The sequence below is a fragment of the Ips typographus genome, linkage group LG13, assembly GCF_016097725.1.
Source record: "Ips typographus isolate SLU linkage group LG13, UJ_Ityp_2.0, whole genome shotgun sequence".
Lineage (NCBI taxonomy): Eukaryota > Metazoa > Arthropoda > Insecta > Coleoptera > Curculionidae > Ips > Ips typographus.
Window position 1 is genome coordinate 1,323,372 of NC_138434.1, and position 18,008 is coordinate 1,341,379.

Below are 18,008 nucleotides of genomic sequence, written 5' to 3' on the forward strand. Positions count from 1 at the left end.
ATAAAAACGAGCCAAATCGAGCGTTGAAAGTAATTAATAATTAAACTCAATCACAAAATACTAATTAAATATGTAAACGTTAATCAGTTAAGTGTTATTGGTATGCGCTTTTTTTTTGAGAAAATCACATGACACCCTGATTATACAATCACACGTAGGCCACGTGACTTTTGAATCATTGATGCGCAAAATTTGTAGGTTATATTTTAGTAGTGTCCGGTCTGGTTGAATTTTTGTTTGCTGGAAAAAAAGGGGAAAACTTAAGTTATAGTGGAAATGTCTCTGTGAAAGCTAGTGTGGAGTTAACAAAAACAGGTTTGAATTCCATGTTAACGCGGTTGTTTGTATAATAGGACAGTTCAGCTCAGACAACCCTATTTGCTCCAACCACATCTAATCTCTTGGTAAGTACAATTTTATAGATTATTCACGTTTTGCTAGTGAACAAACTGTATTAGCATTACATTGCAACTCTGCAGGCTTGGGAATTAATGAGGGTTTTTAAAAATATAACCTAAAACATAGAGATAGAACTTTATTGCATTCAAGAAACTTTACATGTTTCGCAGGTTGTTTTTAAGTTATGAATTCCGTTAACGTAGATCTCCGATACTAAATCTAACTAATTAAGTAATGAATAATGTCGATCGAATATTTTGTATAAATGTTTGAACGAAAATTTTGTCCAGAGGTTCGAATAAATACGCGTGCGATTTTGATCTACTTTTTGTAAAGGAAAACCACTGTTTACACTTAGCACTACGTGTAAACAATACACACACTTGTCGAATTTTCGGATTTATACAAAAAACTGAATATAAAAAAAGTTGCCTTAGATGGTAGTTGTCCTTAATCGCTAGTAACAGTATGTACATTTAGAATCATCATTGTTGTGTGGTGGTGTGGATCGTAAAGGGCGGAAGGGGTCCCTTACCCTTGAATTTTTTTACATAACCGATCCGTTTACGACCCACCTTCATTTATCTCCTAGTTAGTGACTTATAAAAATTCTTGGATACTTACAACTATTTTTGGTAGCTTCCAGCGCACTAGGCCCTTTTAACCTTAACTAATGTTAAAAACTATCAATGAGGTATTACTAAAATGCTCTCTTTCTGGGTTTAAGTCCTACTAAATAATTGTTATTATTATAATAAAGCTGAAAAGAGCAAAGTTAGTGCACTGAAAGTGTATGGTAATTTTTATGTAATTTAGTTGTACTTACTCGTAGGACTTAACGGGTTGGCAGTGTTTTGTTTAGAATATGAACCACACCGTACGGGTAAGTACAGTTTAGTGTACAGTCTAACCTACCCAAATATATGGGTGAGCCAGACCGGACTAATTTAAGTTTATATATTATATAAAGTGCGTAGCGAGCTGTGCCCAATTCTCTCTAATAAATATCTGTCATATATTGCTAGTAATGTTTTGTCGAAACTATGTACAGGCGTCGATTTTATACTACATTACTACTATAATAAAACTTCGTCAAAATATCAGGGCAAATCACTCTCACAACTACCAAAAAACCCCTATAAATAACAGCCTACAATTATAAGACGAGCCTTTTAAAAAAGGCTGATGTTATTGAATTCCTTTATTATTATAATTTATTTTAATTATTTACTGGAAAAAAACTAAAAAATCAACCAGAGAGGCCATAAAAATTGCACTCTTTACACTTGCGTGTGTGTGTGTCACATTTGCGGGTGGGGATTTAAAAGTACACTTGAGTCTTTAAGTTACATTAAACTGAGCGTATTAAGGCCATTATAACGAACCACCAAGTGTCATATGCATCACTTCCTACTATACCGACCGACGTCATCAGTGTCTGCGTTTCAGACTTTGACGCAGGTAGGACGCGCACGCTCTGCCGCGCTCTACAATCAGGTCCACGAGGTGGTCCTCGATGACGGCGAGGGGCGCGGGCAGCGGCAGACTGAACGTGGCGATGTTGAGAGTGTCCCATTGTCAGACGGCGCTGTTGGGGAAACGCGGAGGCGGCAGGGGCGGCGGCTGCGACGACACCGTATCGCCCGCCCTCGACGATCGTTCCGAACCGGCTTGAAATTGTTTAAACAGACGTTACTACAGTGTTAAATTTGCTTGACGATTTGGTGAAGGAACCTTTGTTATTCACGTGTCACCTGTGCTTTGATAATAATAAATTGATAATACCAGTTTGAAAAGACAGTCAGCGACAAAATCGTCTGTTAAACTCACTTGGAGTGAGAAAATGACAGTTTTATCCACATTTTTGGAATCCTCATTAAATTTCCTATTCAATAGTCTAAAAAAACACTAAAAAAGCGAGTATAGTCAGTTAGAAAAACAGTGTCAAAGTTTGAACTGCCAGAAACACAGTTTGAAAGGACAGTCAGAGACAAAATCGCCTGTAAAACCCACTTGGAATGAGAAAATGACAGTTTTAAGTACATTTTTGGAATCCTCGTTAAATTTCCTACTCAGTTACTTGGAAAAACCGTATAAAATGTGGTACAGTCTGGGAGAAAAGCAGTGTCAAATTTTGAACTAAAAGAAACACAATTCGGAAGGACAGTCAGGGACAAAACCGCTGGTAAAACCCACTTCTAGTAAGAAAATGTTTGATTTAAGTACATTTTTGGAATCCTCATTAAATTTCCTATTGAATAGCCAAAAAAAACAAAAAACATATCGGTACAATCATGGTGAAAAATGGTGTCAAAGTTTGAATTGTTAGAAACACAGTTTGAAAGGACAGTCAAGGACAAAATCGCCTGTAAAACCCATTTGTGGTGTGAAAATGACAGTTTTAAGCACATTTTTGGAATCCTCGTCAAATTTCCTATTCAGTTACTTGATAAACCGTATAAAATATGGTACAGTCTGGGAGAAAAGCAGTGTCAAGTTTTGAACTAAAAGAAACACAGTTCGGAAGGACAGTCAGGAACAAAATCGCTGGTAAAACCCACTTCTAGTCAGAAAATGTTTGATTTAAGTACATTTTTGAAATCCTCATTAAATTTCCTATTCAATAGCCAAAAAAAACAAAAAACATATCGGTACAGTCATGGTGAAAAATGGTGTCAAAGTTTGAATTGTTAGAAACACAGTTTGAAAGGACAGTCAAGGACAAAATCGCGTGTAAAACCCATTTGTGGTGTGAAAATGACAGTTTTAAGCACATTTTTGGAATCCTCATTCAATTTCCTATCCAATAGCCTAAAAAAAATCACAAAATTCGATACAGTCAGGGAGAAAAGTGCTGCCAAAGTTTGAACTGGCAGAAACACAGTTTGAAAAGACAGTCAGAGACAAAATCGCCTGTAAAACCCACTTGGAATGAGAAAATGACAGTTTTAAGCACATTTTTGAAATCCTCATTAAATTTCCTATTCAATAGCCAAAAAAAACAAAAAACATATCGGTACAGTCATGGTGAAAAATGGTGTCAAAGTTTGAATTGTTAGAAACACAGTTTGAAAGGACAGTCAAGGACAAAATCGTCTGTAAAACCCATTTGTGGTGTGAAAATGACAGTTTTAAGCACATTTTTGGAATCCTCATTAAATTTCCTATCCAATAGTCTAAAAAAAACACTAAAAAATCGAGTATAGTCAATTAGAAAAACAGTGTCAAAATTTGAACTGCTAGAAACACAGTTTGAAAGGACAGTCAAGGACAAAATCGCCTGTAAAACCCACTTGTAGTATGAAAATGACAGTTTTAAGCACATTTTTGGAATCCTTATTAAATTGCCTATCCAATAGCCTAAAAAAATATCACTAAATTCGGTACAGTCAGGGAGAAAAGTGCTGCTAAAGTTTGAAAACACAGTCAGCGACAAAATCGTCTATTAAACTCACTTGGAGTGAGAAAATGACAGTTTTAAGAACATTTTTAGAATCCTCATTAAATTTCCTATCTACTAACCTAAAAAAACACTACCAAATTGAGTACAGTCAGAGAGAAAAACAGTGTCAAAGTTTGAACTAACAGAAACCCAGTTTCAAAGGACAGTCAAGGACAAAATCGTCTGTTAAACTCACTTGGAGTGAGAAAATGACAGTTTTAAGCACATTTTTTGAATCCTCATTAAATTTCCTAGCATTTAAAGTGTCGTGATTACTAGTAATATCTAGTTAATCTAATACAAATTTTATGTTTAAACGACAAAAATCCTTGAAAAATTCAAATTGTAGTAAAAAAAATGACAGTTCTAACCTATAAATTGGTCTCATTTTGCTTGCATCTGCCAAGCACACTTTGAAGTCAAATTTTTAATGAAAATGTCACTATACATTGACTTTGAAGTGGATGTAAATGCAGCTTAAAGTAATTTTGACACATCATTGTCATCTGGATTCTAATTGTCATTATTTTGTCCCCAAACCTTACTTGCTCTGACTTGGCAACAGTGCAATTTAGTTCATTCACCAAATCATAGCCTGCTAATATTTTTTTTTTAATCAAGGATGTTTGTGTGTGACGTCTATTATAGCAAAAAGCAGTGTTGGTCTTGAAACGTCAATTTCAGTAGTTACGGTGAATTGCTATAGTGCAACAGATGATTGTTATAAGCAATTTTCAAATTTTTTGTGAAACTGCATTATACAAAGTGATTTAGGTTAGGAATTTGAGACTCTCTCTGTAAAACAAGCGTTTTGGTGTTTTTAAAGCTTGAGGTGCTTAAAATGGTGCCTAAAATACCTGACAAAGAACCATAATACGAGGTATGTCTGCGCAGATTATACGACATTTGAAGGATTTGTTCTTCAAAAGGGTTGCCAACTGTCAAAAGTCACTTAAAATGGGGAATTTCAATTTTTTGGGAAAATTTGACACTCACATGACTCTTGTTGATGGCATTTCTCTTCGGCGACCACCAGACCGGATTGTTCGTTGATGGGCATATGTTGTTCAAGTGCATTCACACAATTCAACATACTCCTACAATGTTTATTCATATTTTAACGGCTTTATTAACGATTCGGAGCGACATCTACAGCAAAATCATAATAATAAAGCAACTTTCTACACAGAGTGGTCAAAACAAAAATTTATTGTCTACATAAACAAGCGTTCTACCTAGAAAAATCATAATTAACAATAATCACTTTATACCTTACCTAGTCAATAACAGGTGCTATAAAAACATAACAAATGCCTAATAAAGTACATTTTTAAGGTCAAAGTGGTGCCAACTAAAAATGACTGACTTGGCAACACTGAAAATTATTAACAGTACCTAAAATATTGTGATATGTTTTAGTTATAATATACAATTTGTTGCTACAAATTAGTGTCAATGGTACCCAGCGGTGTCTCGGATGGTGGGTTTTTTTGGGGTGGGTTTTCATTGGTTGTACTGCAAAACAAAACCAAGACAACTACTATTAAGGTCCTGTTTTGACGCTTTATCGAACTGTCACTCTGATCAAGCGTCAAACGTCAAAAAATAAAAATAAAACATTTAACATGCATTCATGCATTAGCCACCGGTATCACAGAGGTGACTTGGACTTACCCATACAGTCTACTGTCACGAAAACTAACCCTTAATTTGAAAGTTTGATTGTAATGTTGGTGTTTGACTCTGGAAAAACAGTTATTACCTTCCATTTCCGTGCCTGAACAGCGCCAGGATCTCCTCGAAGGTTTTATTCTTCGTTTCCGGCACTTTCTTGTACGTAAATATCCAAAATAAGGCTAGGAACACGCTAAATGGCAGGAACGTGTAGTTGTCCAGGGCAGTCTGCGATCAGTTAATGTTTGACAAGACTTTGACAATTGACAGATTATATACAGACCTTCATGATGGGAAAGACGATTCCGACGAGGAAATTGGCCATCCAGTTGACCAATACGGCAATGGACATGGCCGCCGGTCTGGGTCCTTGCGAGAACAGTTCGGCGGTGATCATCCAGGGAATGGAACCGGGGCCCATGGCGAAAAATTTAACGAAGCACAACGTGGACACGACCGACAAATAGGACATCCAATCGATCATTTCCTGTACATAGCCAAAAAACTCCTATCAGGCGGTAGAATGGCGTTCTTTCCGAACAGGGGAGGAGAGACTTTGAGAGAGTGTATCATGGAGGTGATTACCAAAAAAAAAAAAAATGCGTGCACGGTTGTGGTTAGCTTAAATGTACAGCGTCGCTCCTCCACCATGTCAGAAAGTCGGTTACAGAGACAGGGTGAGGCTAACAAGCAAAATCATAAAGTGTATATCTAAAACTAAAAACTCTTTCAAAGCCAACTAGAAAACTAAAAAAAAAAAACAGTGTTCTAGCAACCAAAAATAAAATTGATCGTTATGCTTATGACCGCTTACTTAGCGGCTAAGCCGCTCACATGGGGTGAACGCAGTTGACTTTGACACTTTTGACATTTAATCTGTTTATTTTTGTTGGTTTGTTTATTTCAACTCTTTTTTCAGATTTTCCGGTGTATTTGCGTTTAAACTTGTGCTACAACCCTTAATCAACCAAACAAAAGTGTATTGTTTCAAGAAAATGTATTAACAATCGGCTGGATGGTGCTTTACGAGACAAACGGTAATTTTCCGGTAAGTTTTTTGGTAGTTAACCCTTTTTAACTGTGTAAAAGTGCACACACTAAACTTACAAACACCTAATGTGCTGGTTCTGTTAATTGGAATGATAAACTGTAATTGGTGCAATGCTTTCAGTCAAAATACACTCAGTTTACCCCAAAAAACGTGAAACACTGTACTTTTAGGTTCTGAACGTCACTAGCCCATTTTAAGATAATATCATGACACAGGTATGTTAATTATATGTTACTAGACTAATTTTGAAGCCCATCAAAATGTTTTTAAACAATGGGGATTATTCTTGAATCTTCACTAATCTCAGTTAGTCTAATCAATGATAATCCCAAACTAAGCTTACAACAGACCTTGATCAGGAAAGAAATGGTGATGAAAATCGAGAAGATAAACATTCCTCCAAGTCCGTACAGCAACAAAGTCCGTCTGCCCATTCGGTCCATCAACGGTATGGAAATCAAGGTCATGATCACCATAATACAGCCGATACCGATGGTGGCAAATTTGGCGCTTTCTGGGGTCAAACCGGCCGTCTCGAAGAGATTCGTTGAGTAATAGAACACCTGCAGGTCATCTCTAAAGGTGATTGTGTCTGTTGGAAGTTGGGAAACTTACCGCATTGATGCCTGATAATTGTTGGGACAGTTGCAGCACCACGCTGATCATTAAAGGAACCCGCAAAGTGGGCGAGCACAGTAATTCCATCATGGTGGTGGAGGATTCGGCTTGTTGGGCGCGTTCTTCGGCTCGCATTTCTTCGATATCTTCCTCCACCTGATTGCTAGCTCTGAGCCGTCTGAGTGCCCGTCTAGACTCCTCCTCCCACTGTTTGGTGATGAGCAAATATCGAGGACTTTCAGGACAAACCGGTAGCAGGAGAAGTTGGAGAACGGCCGGCAACACTGCCAGTCCTAGCAGCAAAGGCCAACCCTCGCTATTACCGAGGATCTGTTCGATACCGAGCACTTGGGACAGCAACAGCCCTACGGTCACCGCCAACTGGTTCACGGTACCCAAACCGCCGCGCAGATTTAAAGGAGAAATTTCCGATACGTACATCGGTACCAAAGAGGTGTTAAGCCCTAAAAATGACCTGTTGTACAGTTTTGTTTTGGTTATTTTCATGGGGTGGTACCGCAATTGATTCCAATGATTAACCGTCCGCATATGAGCATTTCGTAGGAATTGGCCACTTTGGCGCACCACATCAAAGAACCACCCGTTATACCAAGAACGTTGTTGAGCAAAAGACCGCCCTTACTGTGTGTGTGGGGGTGTAAGTGCTTGAATGACACACAAGTGGATGGAGCACTTACCGCCCAAATCGGTCAGCCACCATTCCCCCAATAAATCCGCCCACCATGCCGCCTATCGCAAAAATCGACACTACAACCGAGTAGAGCGTTTTGACCCAATCTTCAGGCAGTTCTTCCCCGTACCGTTGCTTGTACACGTCTTTCATAAAGTACTCGATGTTGCTCTGGGGCGCATTGATTACACCGGTGTTGTACCCGAATTGGAGCATGCCCAGTACGGCGGACAAAATCGAATAGCTGAGGAAACCAGTCAGGCCCTGAAACCAACCGTGACAGTTCACTTAATAGTAGATGATTAGTAGTTTAAGGGCAGCAAAAAAAATTAAAAACAAAGTGTTAAAAACCAAAAACAAACTAAGCAGGCCATCTACAACAAAGGCAGACCTGCTCCAAGAGTCGAAGTTTGCGCCGATGCGTGTGCTCCTCTAGCCGATCGACGTACTCGCGCAGCTCTTCGATCTCCTCCTTGACCTGCTGAACAGTGTCCAGTTCGTGTTTGATCGCGACCATGTCCCGTTTGACCTCGGACACCTCCGATTGGCACGACTCCACCGATTTGGTCAACTCCTGGAGCTGGTTCCGGATCTCGTTGAGGGCGAACGTCGTCTCGTATTGACGATCGCCGCGCTGCAACTCGTCCAGTTTGTTGCTCAGGTTCATGCTCATCACGGTTACCTGTTTCTGTAAACTGTCAAAAAAAAGTACAACCGTCAAACTGACGTACGACGAATCGCCGGCATGCGCATGCTAACACGTCATCAATAAGCTTTCAGCTGGCTCTACTACAAAACACACACACACAGCACCAGAGCGCAGCCAACTTTTTGTTTTTGAGATTTCAAAGTTAGCTGTGCGTTGGAAAACCGGCCCTAAAGCTAGCCAGTACCTGGGAGGCGGTAAGGATACCATTGCTGTGTTCCAAAACTATCGTGGATCCTCCGAAATTCGCTCCAAAATTTTATAGTGTGGCGCTTTGATCTTGGATTTCCTGGACCTTGACGGCACTGTTTGACTGTCTCCCACCTATAGTTTGGAAACACAGCCCGTTAGTTATCCAGTTCTATGTCCTCTTGCATACGTTCCCGTTTTTTTCTCAATTACACTAGTTTCGGTCACTGCCACTCCTCATCAGTGTTTTTTTTTTTGAAAAAAAAAAACAAAACAAAAAGACCTCCGGTTTAGGAAAATATGCAAGTGGGCATGACATACACAGAGTGCACCCACGTGGACATATTGGAATTTTCCCCCTTCCCTTCTATCAGACAGTATGAGCTAGAAAGAGACACACACACTACAGGGTGGCACGAACCGTAAAAAACCATATTACTGAAAATATGATGGTCAAAATGAAACACCCTGTATATTGCCCCAAATTTGACATTTGCAATAAATTGTAATTTTTCGTATACAGGTGTGGTACCTACTACGTGGTAACGTAGGTAATACCATGCGCGGGAGAAAGACAGAAAACGAAAAAAATATCAAGTAGGCCATATTTTTAGCGCGTTATTGCCAAACGCCGTAAGTATTCAATACCCTCGACAAACTTACTTACGGCGTTTGGCAACAGCGCGCTAAAAATATGGCCTACTTGATATTTTTTGCGTTTTCTGTCTTTCTCCCGCGCATGCAATTACCCACATTTCTCTGTCCGTTACACGGTTTTCCTATGGTCGCTTTTGGATTTACCACACCTGTATACCAAAACACGTTTTCCCCTCTAACTAGGTTGGTTCTAAAAGTGGATACAGGGTGGTCAAAAATGGAACACCCCTATTTTTATATTTTTATTTTAATTTTAGACAACAAACAGGATAAAGTTATAAAAATTGGGGTGTTCCAGTAGAAAAACTTTTGACTTTTCTCACTTTCTAAGACTCGTTTTTTGAGGTTAATTTTTGTCTAGAATTTGTCGTAGTTTCCAAAAAAAAAGAAACAGTATACAGAGTGTCTCATTTAAAATAACCGAGTTACTATCTAATTTTTGTATAATGTGGTTCGTCGTCCAGTCTTCCAATATCTTCACGTCAATCGTGGACACGCTGTATATGTATAAGATTTACACAGCTCGTCATCAGTTGCAATCACCGAGTAAACGTGGCAACACCGCCTTATCTTAACCGCGTCTCGACACAGTTTACCCCGCCATTTTTGTATCGAAATTATTACGGTAATGTGATTGGTCAAGAAAAAGTTACGCTTCAGACAGATGAGGTTACTTACACGCCTTGCTTGAAGAAAAACGCTTTAGAGGTCCTTGTCATAGGCGTTAGTACCAGAGAATGTAAGTGACAAAAAGTATACTAAACCGCCTATCAGGAACGAGCTGGAATGACTTTAGTGCGCCAAATTTGCTACCGGCCGCAACTAGAGGGCGTTCGAATCGCCAAATTTGGTTTGCGGCCGGTAGCAAAAAACTTGCATTGTTTCGACCAACCACGTTATAGAGGTGAGGGTCTCGAAACAACAAAAAAAACAACAGCAACTCGAAAACTCGGTAATAGCAGAGGCAGTGGCTTCAACTACATGAAAACTGATGTAAAATAGATGATGAACTAAACTCGGAAAACAGGGCGCAGAAGAGACGGACAACTGTCATTAGTGTCACTTCTGGCTTTTTCAAACAATTTCGAAATTAAAGATGGCCGCACGCTATAGGTACAAGTCAGTAGGGCGTGGCCATCTTTAAAAAAAAAAAAACAAAAAACAAAAGATAGTGTATACAGAGCGGGCGTTGGGTACCTAATAAGCAGCTCGCGCAGAGTTGCTTCATCGTCTGTCTGTATCTCTTTCTTCGTCTCATACCGTGAGACGAGGACGACGCTGCTCCTACGGTGGGGCGGGGGCGTCGGGGCGCCGTGCCGTCGCCCGGTCACCTTAAACGACAATGACGACGAGCTGGGGCCGTGGCCGTGGTCGGTGCTCCCCCCGCTGATGCTCGCCGCATGCTCCTCCACCTCGACTTAGTTTACGTCCGACAACTGTCAAGGGTGCGGTTTAACAATTTTTGACAGTTGTTGACATTTCTGTCACGTGACTTTTATCACATTGTCAAAATGTTTTAAAGCAATTTTGCAGGTCACGTCCCCCAGAAGTGTATTTTATACGTTGATAGATTTTTCAACATTTGTTAAAATATAACAATAAATAAAACACAAACTACAACATAAAATTATAATGGACACTTTAAAAATAAACACGCATACACCAGACAACCAGAAAGAACACGTTTTAAAATGGCCGGCTTTCAGTGACATTGTTGCCAATACCAAAAACCGTTAAAATCGTAATAATAAAAATCAAAATTGTTTACCTGAAGCTTCCAAAAGGCCAATCTCATTTTGGAATGGCTGGGGATTGGCAAAAACCTGAAACAAACAAGTTTTCTGTCATCTTCAGTAAAATACGTTGAAATGAACATAGTAGACGTAACGCTAAAAATTAGGTCTCCTATTACATAGCATATCTAGTTACTTGGCCAGGGGCGAGTTCATTGATTTAAGTCAGTGACAGTGTAACGTAATCTGACATAACAAAATTGAAACGTTCTACAAGGGGATGAAAATTGCGCTGTTGTAGGTTGGGCAAGTTTTCCGGCCTTGAATTTTTTTTATTATTATGGTAATTAACAGTTTACAGGGTATATTACAAAACTACATACCGAAAAAATGTCCCAGGTTTACGATCTATTTGAATCGACCAGGCAACACTGCGCACCCTTCACTTTAATGGTGCGTTAACAACACTGGAATGACCGACACAACCCGCGCTATCGCTCATTTAAGAAGAATTTTAATGGTAAATGAGTTTATAAGACCGAGATAAGTTAATTTCGTTAATTTGTTGTATTGTTATAGTGTTATAGCTTTAATAAGTGCGATAAATACGCGGTGTTTATGATGCGATCAACCAAGGCCGTTTTATAGGTGAAAGCAACCAGTTGAACTGGTTTGCTAGGTGGGGAATTGGCAGCACATCAACAACCAGATTTGTTTTAATTTTTTTTTGGATTTAAACAAAAAACTTACCTAACAGAATAGAGTAAAGCGGTCAGGAATGTCCGATTTTATTGCCATAGTAGTTTGGTCGCCACGTACACTCTGAAAACGGTAAAAAAAGACTTGTTTACTGGGATTAATTTTTAAATGAAATTAGTGTATTGTTGGTTGCCTGCCTTTAGGTGATTACTGACAGTGATGACGTTCTGTCATCTGGCACTAATTAACCGCGCTAACCTCAAAAGTTTGTTGACAAATTTAGTTTTTCTGTTGTTTCAAAATCAAAAGTTTTCTACCGTTTTTATTATAGTTACAATGATGCGGCGCAGCCATTCGGGCCACAAACCCGCCCCGAACAAACGGGACAGTTCGGTGGGAAGCAAACTGGGTAAACCCGCCACACCGGATAGTCAGAGTCAGCCCCGGCAAAAGGCTGATGTACCTTCCGGTAGGTTTTTGTTTTTTTTTTAAAAAGATATCTAGGTTGCAGTTTGTAACTAATTGCAGATGTAAACACTGAAGAACCCCATCTACTGCCTAAACAACGTTCAAGAAGTACAGTGAGTGACAGACAACCGTGGGGCCAACTACTAAACAAACACACAAGTGGGGAAAACCAGTCAGTGTTTGGTAAATTAGACCCGTTAAGAACCCTCCATTTTTTGGCTAGAGAGTTGCAGACTCACATGCAAACCAGACTACCTGGTAATTGTCACTTTTACTAACCGACATTCGACTAACCAAAGTTTTTTTGAAGAGGAAACCAGCCTACAAGAAATTATTAAGGCCATGCACTCGGCGTTGAAACGAATACCCCCTGAAGTTGCTTCCACAGTGCAACTGCACCAGCACCACAGCAATGACGATCTGCGATCGTCCCCTAAACGATCGCGCAGCAAAGAGTTGCACGAGTTTCAGAGACTGATAGAGGGCAGCACCGTCAAGTTAGAGGCGAGCTGCAAGCAATTGGAGGTTATGTGCGGACAGTTGAGGGACGAAAAAGTGTCTCTGGAGACCATGCTGCAACAGGAACGCAGTGGGGCGTTGATGTTGCAACGTCGCATTGAGGACATGGAGGATAAGAATGTGAGTTTTTTTTTTAAATTTATTACAGCCAGACACTGATTAGATGATTGTAGGGAAAGTTAACAGAAAATTTGTCGAAAAAAGAGGAAGAACTGAATGAAATGAGAACAACAGTTAAGGAGTTGACAACAAAATTAACGGCAACTAATCCAGACTTGCAACTTACCGTGACCGAGTTGAAAAAGTCAAAATTGCATTTGGAGCGCGATAACCAAAAATTGGAGCACCAGCTCCGATTATGCGCGATCGAGAAAGAAAAGTACCTGGCAATTTTGGCGGTCCGCGACCGGCAAATTTACGAAATCCGCAGCGAAATGACGCAACTGCAAGAGTCGGTCAACGAGCAACTCGTGGAGTTGCACAACTACGCCACCACCTCAATTCCTGTCGATTTTCAAGGTTTTTGAAAAATTGCGTAAGCGCAAAAACGGTTGAAAAATTATATTGCTTGCAGAGAGACAACAGCGGATATTCAAGAATATTGCTGACCAGAAGGGGGCGACGTTGTCGTCGATTTGGAGCAACGACGACGAGTTCAAACAGGGTGATTTGTTTAAGGGTAGCGAGTCGGAAGGTTTGGATACTTGAAAATTGCTAATATATTGTTTCTTTTGATTGAAATGTTGTTTTTTTGAAATTTATGTGTCAAAAATGACATTTGTAGAGACTATGTTTGGGTTGCATCACTTGGCAATGTGTAATAGGTAATTGTGTGCCGAAAATAGTACTTTATTTGAATAAAATCATACAGGATAAGTATCTAGAGAATGACTGAATATTTTTCGTTAAAATTTCCAACTCTAAAATATTTTGAATTTTGCGGTGTTGCCAAATCATTCAGAAAGAACACCAACTTTTGAATTTCTCCCAGGAAGGCTATAGTACTTAATGTTGTTGCTTCCCTATCCTTATCTTGCACCGTTTCTTAGATATTTCATAAAAAATGGTAAATTTAGTTGTCAACATGAATATGCTTATGACAGTTGTGGTGAAAGTTGCTAATACGTCTAATTTCTAATTTCCACTGCAAGGGACAAACAAAAGACAGTGGATGAGGGTTTTATTAATTTACAGGGTGTTTATAAGTAAATCACATGACTTTAGCTGATTTGCCCATCTAGAATTTACTTTAAATAACTAATAAACCTGATTTTAAAGTGTCTGGATGTAGGTCAGCTTATCTATTGTTTAGGGCTTTAAAGTTGCTGTACAAACCTTACATTGATCCACTTTTGCGACAACAAAAGGTTTACTAAACCGCCTAATTGGATAATAATAAAATGTGTGTCAGACATTTTGAAGTTGTGCCCAAATAGAGTTTGGACGATTTGTGGCACAAGTTCGAACCTCCCCTTTATTAGCCAACAATCGAAATTGGCATATTGACCTAGGGCTCTCTAGCACACGCACACACTCGCACCTACCTGGGTAATATAGTAAAGCAGGAGCGGGCGGCGACTACGTCAAAAATACTCGAGAATGGTGCTGCGGGTCACATTCCTGCCGATGATCACCGTCGGATTCGCGCACTGTTCGGTCGGACCATCGTTTCCGAATTTCGTCTACGCCCAAAATCCGCCGAAAATGAAGCAAAACGGGGTGCTCCGGCAGCGGCTCGAAGACGAGGGCTGTGGCTCAGCAAGCGCGCGCACAATCGATACACGCCCGCCCGGCCCAGGGCAAAACTACCCTGTCGAGGGCGCACCCTTACGTCTGTATGTGTAGTATTTCTCTCTACAACGTTGCCAGTTTGTTGTTTTTCTCAATAACGTGTTTTTTGAAAGCATCCACCGTGACGTCATACTTTTGGTAGTTGGGCACCGAGTTGTCGAAAGTGTTTTGACAATTGACAGCATGACAGCTAACCTAACCTCACTAAACACAACATCAACTAACATCCCAGTGAAATCACAATGGATTTATCTAAAGTACCAAACGAAAAGAAACTGGAATTGTCCAGGTGGTATTTCAGGGCGGGATTTGCCTTTCTGCCCTTCGTGTGGACGATAAACGCCGTGTGGTTCTTCAACGAAGCGTTCCGGAAGCCCGAATACCCCGAACAGAGGCAAATCAAGCGCTACGTTATCTATTCGGCTGCGGGGGCCCTGCTATGGCTTGCAGCCCTATTAGCTTGGGTGGTCACCTTTCAAATAAACCGGTCCAGGTGGGGAGAGTTTGCTGATCGAATATCTTTTATTATACCGTTGGGGTCCCCTTAAGTTTGTTTCCACTGATATTTATTTAATTGTAAGTGACCTAGATTCAATAAAACACAATATTTCTACCTATACAATCTATTATCTTTGTTAGGAAACCAGAAATCTACTTTTAATATTTTGTATGGTTTTTAATGTAATATTATGGGGAAGTGAGTTAGTGTTTTATTAAAATCATCAGTTAACAGTTTTAATAATAAAATAAAACAATTTTGAGACTTGTTTTCTGCTGATCCTGTTCCACTTTGCAATGTAGTTCCAGATTTTCCCACCTCTGAAATACTCACCTGAAACCTTTTATCTCTCAAAATAACCACAAACTCCAGGTTTAATCATCACTCCCTCTAGTGCACCTCTTTTTTCCACCAAATCAACTTACCATTTTTAAAACACTTAAGTCTTCTAGACTCTTGTGTATACCTCACAAGTTTTACTATTTATTCTAAATTACAGAAGAAACATCATTCAAGCAAGAAGTCCTGTTTAAGGGGAAACCTGTAAATAACCAGAAATTCAGCTTTTTCCTCCATCCATCCCAAGATACTCCTAATTCTGCTTCCTGGGTCCTGTAAGTACTTACACCTTATTCTGTCTAGATTGACGTCCTGAGGGACTGAAGAAGTAAACCAGTTCAAGTTGTTCTAAGACAACTGCCTACATTTATTATAAATCCAGTCAAAATGATAACTTACAGTCTACATGACAAAACTTACAACTAAATTGGTTTACTGGTGCAAAGCATCACTTTTCCCTCATACTGTACCAAAACCACCCCGTTCAACCCTAAAAACTCTTGCCCGACAATCACCTCATCACCCTGCACGTCATTATCCACTACCAGCGCCTCCACGCTACGTCCAACTCCGTCAACTACCAAATCAACCGTCACTTGACCTAAAGGTCTCACTTTGCCCATTCCGAAACCGTGCAATTCCTCCTTGGAGGGTTTCAGCCCTAAACCTAACTGCTCGACAACCTTCCTTTGCACCGTTACAACCTGCGATCCTGTATCCAGTAATGCTGTAAATCGACGACCGTTAACCAAACATTTTTTGGTGGCAACCCTGTAGCGAGTGGTGGAGGTAATTAAATTGACTCCACTGGATTTGTAGGAGCACTTGGCGGCAATGTGACCCTTTTTCTTGCACTTGTAACAAATTGGGGCGTGACGACAGTCGATTGCTAAATGTCCAACTTTGTTGCACGTGTAACACTTTTTCCTGCTGTGTCCGTCTTCCGGATGATGAGTGTAAATCTGCTCCTGGTGTCCCATTATATTCTCCTGAAGCATCTCCACAGTTAAGTAGTTGTCAGGTGGCTGGAATTCGGGCATTACAACTTCCCTCCTCGTCATACGGATGGCCGGCTCGTTTTCCGGACATTTCGACAAGTATTCAGAATATAAAGCTTCTGGGGTCAGGAAGTTTTGCGCCTTAATGTCCTGCTTCATAAAGGGGTTGTTCAGCCCGTCTATCAAACAGGAAACGGCGTTTTCCCCCGTGATTTTACAGGCCTCGCACAGGTAGAGCTTACTGAAGTAATACTGGGTTAATGTTTCTTCCGGGACTTTATCGCGTGACACTAAAAGCTTCAAAGTCTGGGCAAAATCGATGTTATCCGGGAATGTTTTGGTGATCAGCAGTTTCAGCTCAGGCCAGGTAAAGTTGAAATGCGAGATTGTTTTGAACCAAGCTTTAACAATCCCAGACATTTGGTCTTCCATGAATCTGATGCTGTTTTTCTCATCGTAGTTACGTCGTAGACACTCTTCATGAACACTGTTCAGCCACATGGACGTGGTGAATTTTGTGTTGCTCGGTATTAGTTCTGTGAGTCTTTTTTTAGGGGGCGACGGTGACCGTTCTCTTCTGTCCTGAGACTTTCCTTCCACAAGTTTTTCCACCAACTTCTCCAAGCGAATCAAACGTTCCCGTTCGGATTCAGCTTTACCACGCGGCGATTCACGTCTTTCAGCTCTACGGTCCGGTGAACGTGCACTAAACCTGGACGGTCTACGATTAGGAGAACGGCTACGTCGTAACGGTGAGTTTCTACGACGCTCCCTAGGTGGAGGCTCTAAATGCAACTCTCTTTCATTTCCCCCAACAGGTTTTCCTTGCAAAAACGGGTCAAACATCATAGGCGGAACCTCCTGAATGATGTTGTCAAGCCTAGGGGGCCCTTGCATGTTACTTTCAAATATTAAAGGCTGATGTTCAAGATAGTTTTCTTCAAACCCTTGTGAAGGTCTATGAGGGGGTTCTTTTAGTTCAATATCTCTTACCGTACGTCCGCCTCGATCCCGTCTGTCTCTGTTTGCTCTGTCTCTGCGGGGCTCCTCCAAATCGACCACGGGAGCCTCCCGGTTTGACGAACGTCCATTCCACTCCCTTGACCTACTTCTACTGCGGAATCTGCTGTTTCTGTTGTTGGGGGCCTCCCATTGGGCTGCTTTACGATCTCGTTCTTCACCGGGGGGCGCTGGCTGACTACGTGACAACGGACTCATCGAACGACGGGCTGCGCCCCCTCGTCTTCTCGGAGGGGGTGAACGATGTCTCATACGCGCTGGTGAATGTCTCCTCATGATTTCCTAACGGTTAGTACTGCTGAAATTCAGTAAAATACAAAAAATTGACCTTGTTAAGTTGTAAGTTGCAAGACCCAAGCTAAAAGTGTATTGCAAATGGTGGTTTGACAACTTGTCTTTTATTTAACATATATCCTACTCACTCACTCTCATTACATTTCAGTTAGATAGACAAAGATGGTCGGTGACAGCTCGAAGGCTGGCGCCACTGTACTTTTGACAGTCATCCATCTCTC

General features: G+C 40.6%; 4 protein-coding genes across 18 annotated transcripts; 2 read left to right on the plus strand and 2 right to left on the minus strand.

Annotated features, from left to right (window-relative positions):
* Positions 1–245: 245 nt before the first annotated feature.
* Positions 246–13,587, plus strand: LOC145736921 (uncharacterized). 5 transcript variants are annotated; one of them, XM_081991459.1, is made up of 7 exons: positions 246–404; positions 6,435–6,563; positions 12,191–12,328; positions 12,388–12,585; positions 12,638–12,966; positions 13,020–13,365; positions 13,421–13,587. In XM_081991459.1, the coding sequence occupies exons 3-7, from the start codon at positions 12,196–12,198 to the stop codon at positions 13,552–13,554; spliced, it is 1,140 nt and encodes a 379-aa protein (XP_081847585.1). In that variant the 5' UTR covers positions 246–404; positions 6,435–6,563; positions 12,191–12,195; the 3' UTR covers positions 13,555–13,587. The 5 variants fall into 5 exon arrangements, with proteins under 5 accessions (XP_081847585.1, XP_081847586.1, XP_081847584.1 ...); XM_081991460.1 differs by lacking the exon at positions 246–404 and adding an exon at positions 6,737–6,781 and having other exon boundaries at positions 6,339–6,563; XM_081991458.1 differs by lacking the exon at positions 246–404 and having other exon boundaries at positions 6,339–6,563.
* On the minus strand, positions 521–14,652 carry LOC145736912 (glucose transporter type 1-like). 11 transcript variants are annotated; one of them, XM_081991424.1, is made up of 16 exons: positions 14,391–14,652; positions 11,911–11,982; positions 11,196–11,250; positions 10,625–10,863; positions 8,769–8,905; positions 8,267–8,570; positions 7,883–8,139; positions 7,702–7,826; positions 7,182–7,648; positions 6,917–7,129; positions 5,799–6,023; positions 5,604–5,743; positions 5,516–5,545; positions 4,838–4,938; positions 4,699–4,779; positions 521–2,069 (listed from the first exon to the last, which is right to left on the minus strand). In XM_081991424.1, the coding sequence occupies exons 5-16, from the start codon at positions 8,789–8,791 to the stop codon at positions 1,978–1,980; spliced, it is 2,058 nt and encodes a 685-aa protein (XP_081847550.1). In that variant the 5' UTR covers positions 8,792–8,905; positions 10,625–10,863; positions 11,196–11,250; positions 11,911–11,982; positions 14,391–14,652; the 3' UTR covers positions 521–1,977. The 11 variants fall into 11 exon arrangements, with proteins under 11 accessions (XP_081847550.1, XP_081847552.1, XP_081847553.1 ...); XM_081991426.1 differs by having other exon boundaries at positions 5,799–6,002; positions 14,391–14,643; XM_081991427.1 differs by lacking the exon at positions 8,769–8,905 and having other exon boundaries at positions 14,391–14,651.
* A 175-nt stretch (positions 14,653–14,827) lies between these two features.
* pen-2 (presenilin enhancer, gamma-secretase subunit) lies at positions 14,828–15,398 on the plus strand. The gene has a single exon (XM_081991505.1). It carries the CDS (start codon positions 14,880–14,882, stop codon positions 15,183–15,185), a length of 306 nt encoding a protein of 101 aa, XP_081847631.1. The 5' UTR covers positions 14,828–14,879; the 3' UTR covers positions 15,186–15,398.
* On the minus strand, positions 15,333–17,875 carry LOC145736915 (uncharacterized). Its single transcript, XM_081991444.1, has 2 exons — positions 15,896–17,875; positions 15,333–15,836 (listed from the first exon to the last, which is right to left on the minus strand). Exon 1 carries the CDS (start codon positions 17,767–17,769, stop codon positions 15,898–15,900), a length of 1,872 nt encoding a protein of 623 aa, XP_081847570.1. The 5' UTR covers positions 17,770–17,875; the 3' UTR covers positions 15,333–15,836; positions 15,896–15,897.
* Positions 17,876–18,008: the final 133 nt, after the last annotated feature.

Excerpts from the sequence above, each read along its gene's own strand:
- LOC145736912 (XM_081991424.1), bottom strand. The coding sequence starts at position 8,791 with ATGGTATCCTTACCGCCTCCCAG. Across the intron at positions 6,024-6,916 it reads CCATTTCTTTCCTGATCAAG|GAGTTTTTTGGCTATGTACA; the intron begins GTCTGTTGTAAG and ends ACCGCCTGATAG. Across the intron at positions 4,780-4,837 it reads ATGCCATCAACAAGAGTCAT|TTGGCAACCCTTTTGAAGAA; the intron begins GTGAGTGTCAAA and ends GACTTTTGACAG.
- LOC145736921 (XM_081991457.1), top strand. The coding sequence starts at position 12,079 with ATGACGTTCTGTCATCTGGCACTAATTAACCGCGCTAACCTCAAAA. Across the intron at positions 12,586-12,637 it reads CATGCAAACCAGACTACCTG|AGGAAACCAGCCTACAAGAA; the intron begins GTAATTGTCACT and ends GTTTTTTTGAAG. Across the intron at positions 13,366-13,420 it reads AATTCCTGTCGATTTTCAAG|AGAGACAACAGCGGATATTC; the intron begins GTTTTTGAAAAA and ends TATTGCTTGCAG.
- pen-2 (XM_081991505.1), top strand. The coding sequence starts at position 14,880 with ATGGATTTATCTAAAGTACCAAACGAAAAGAAACTGGAATTGTCCAGG.
- LOC145736915 (XM_081991444.1), bottom strand. The coding sequence starts at position 17,769 with ATGAGGAGACATTCACCAGCGCGTATGAGACATCGTTCACCCCCTCCG.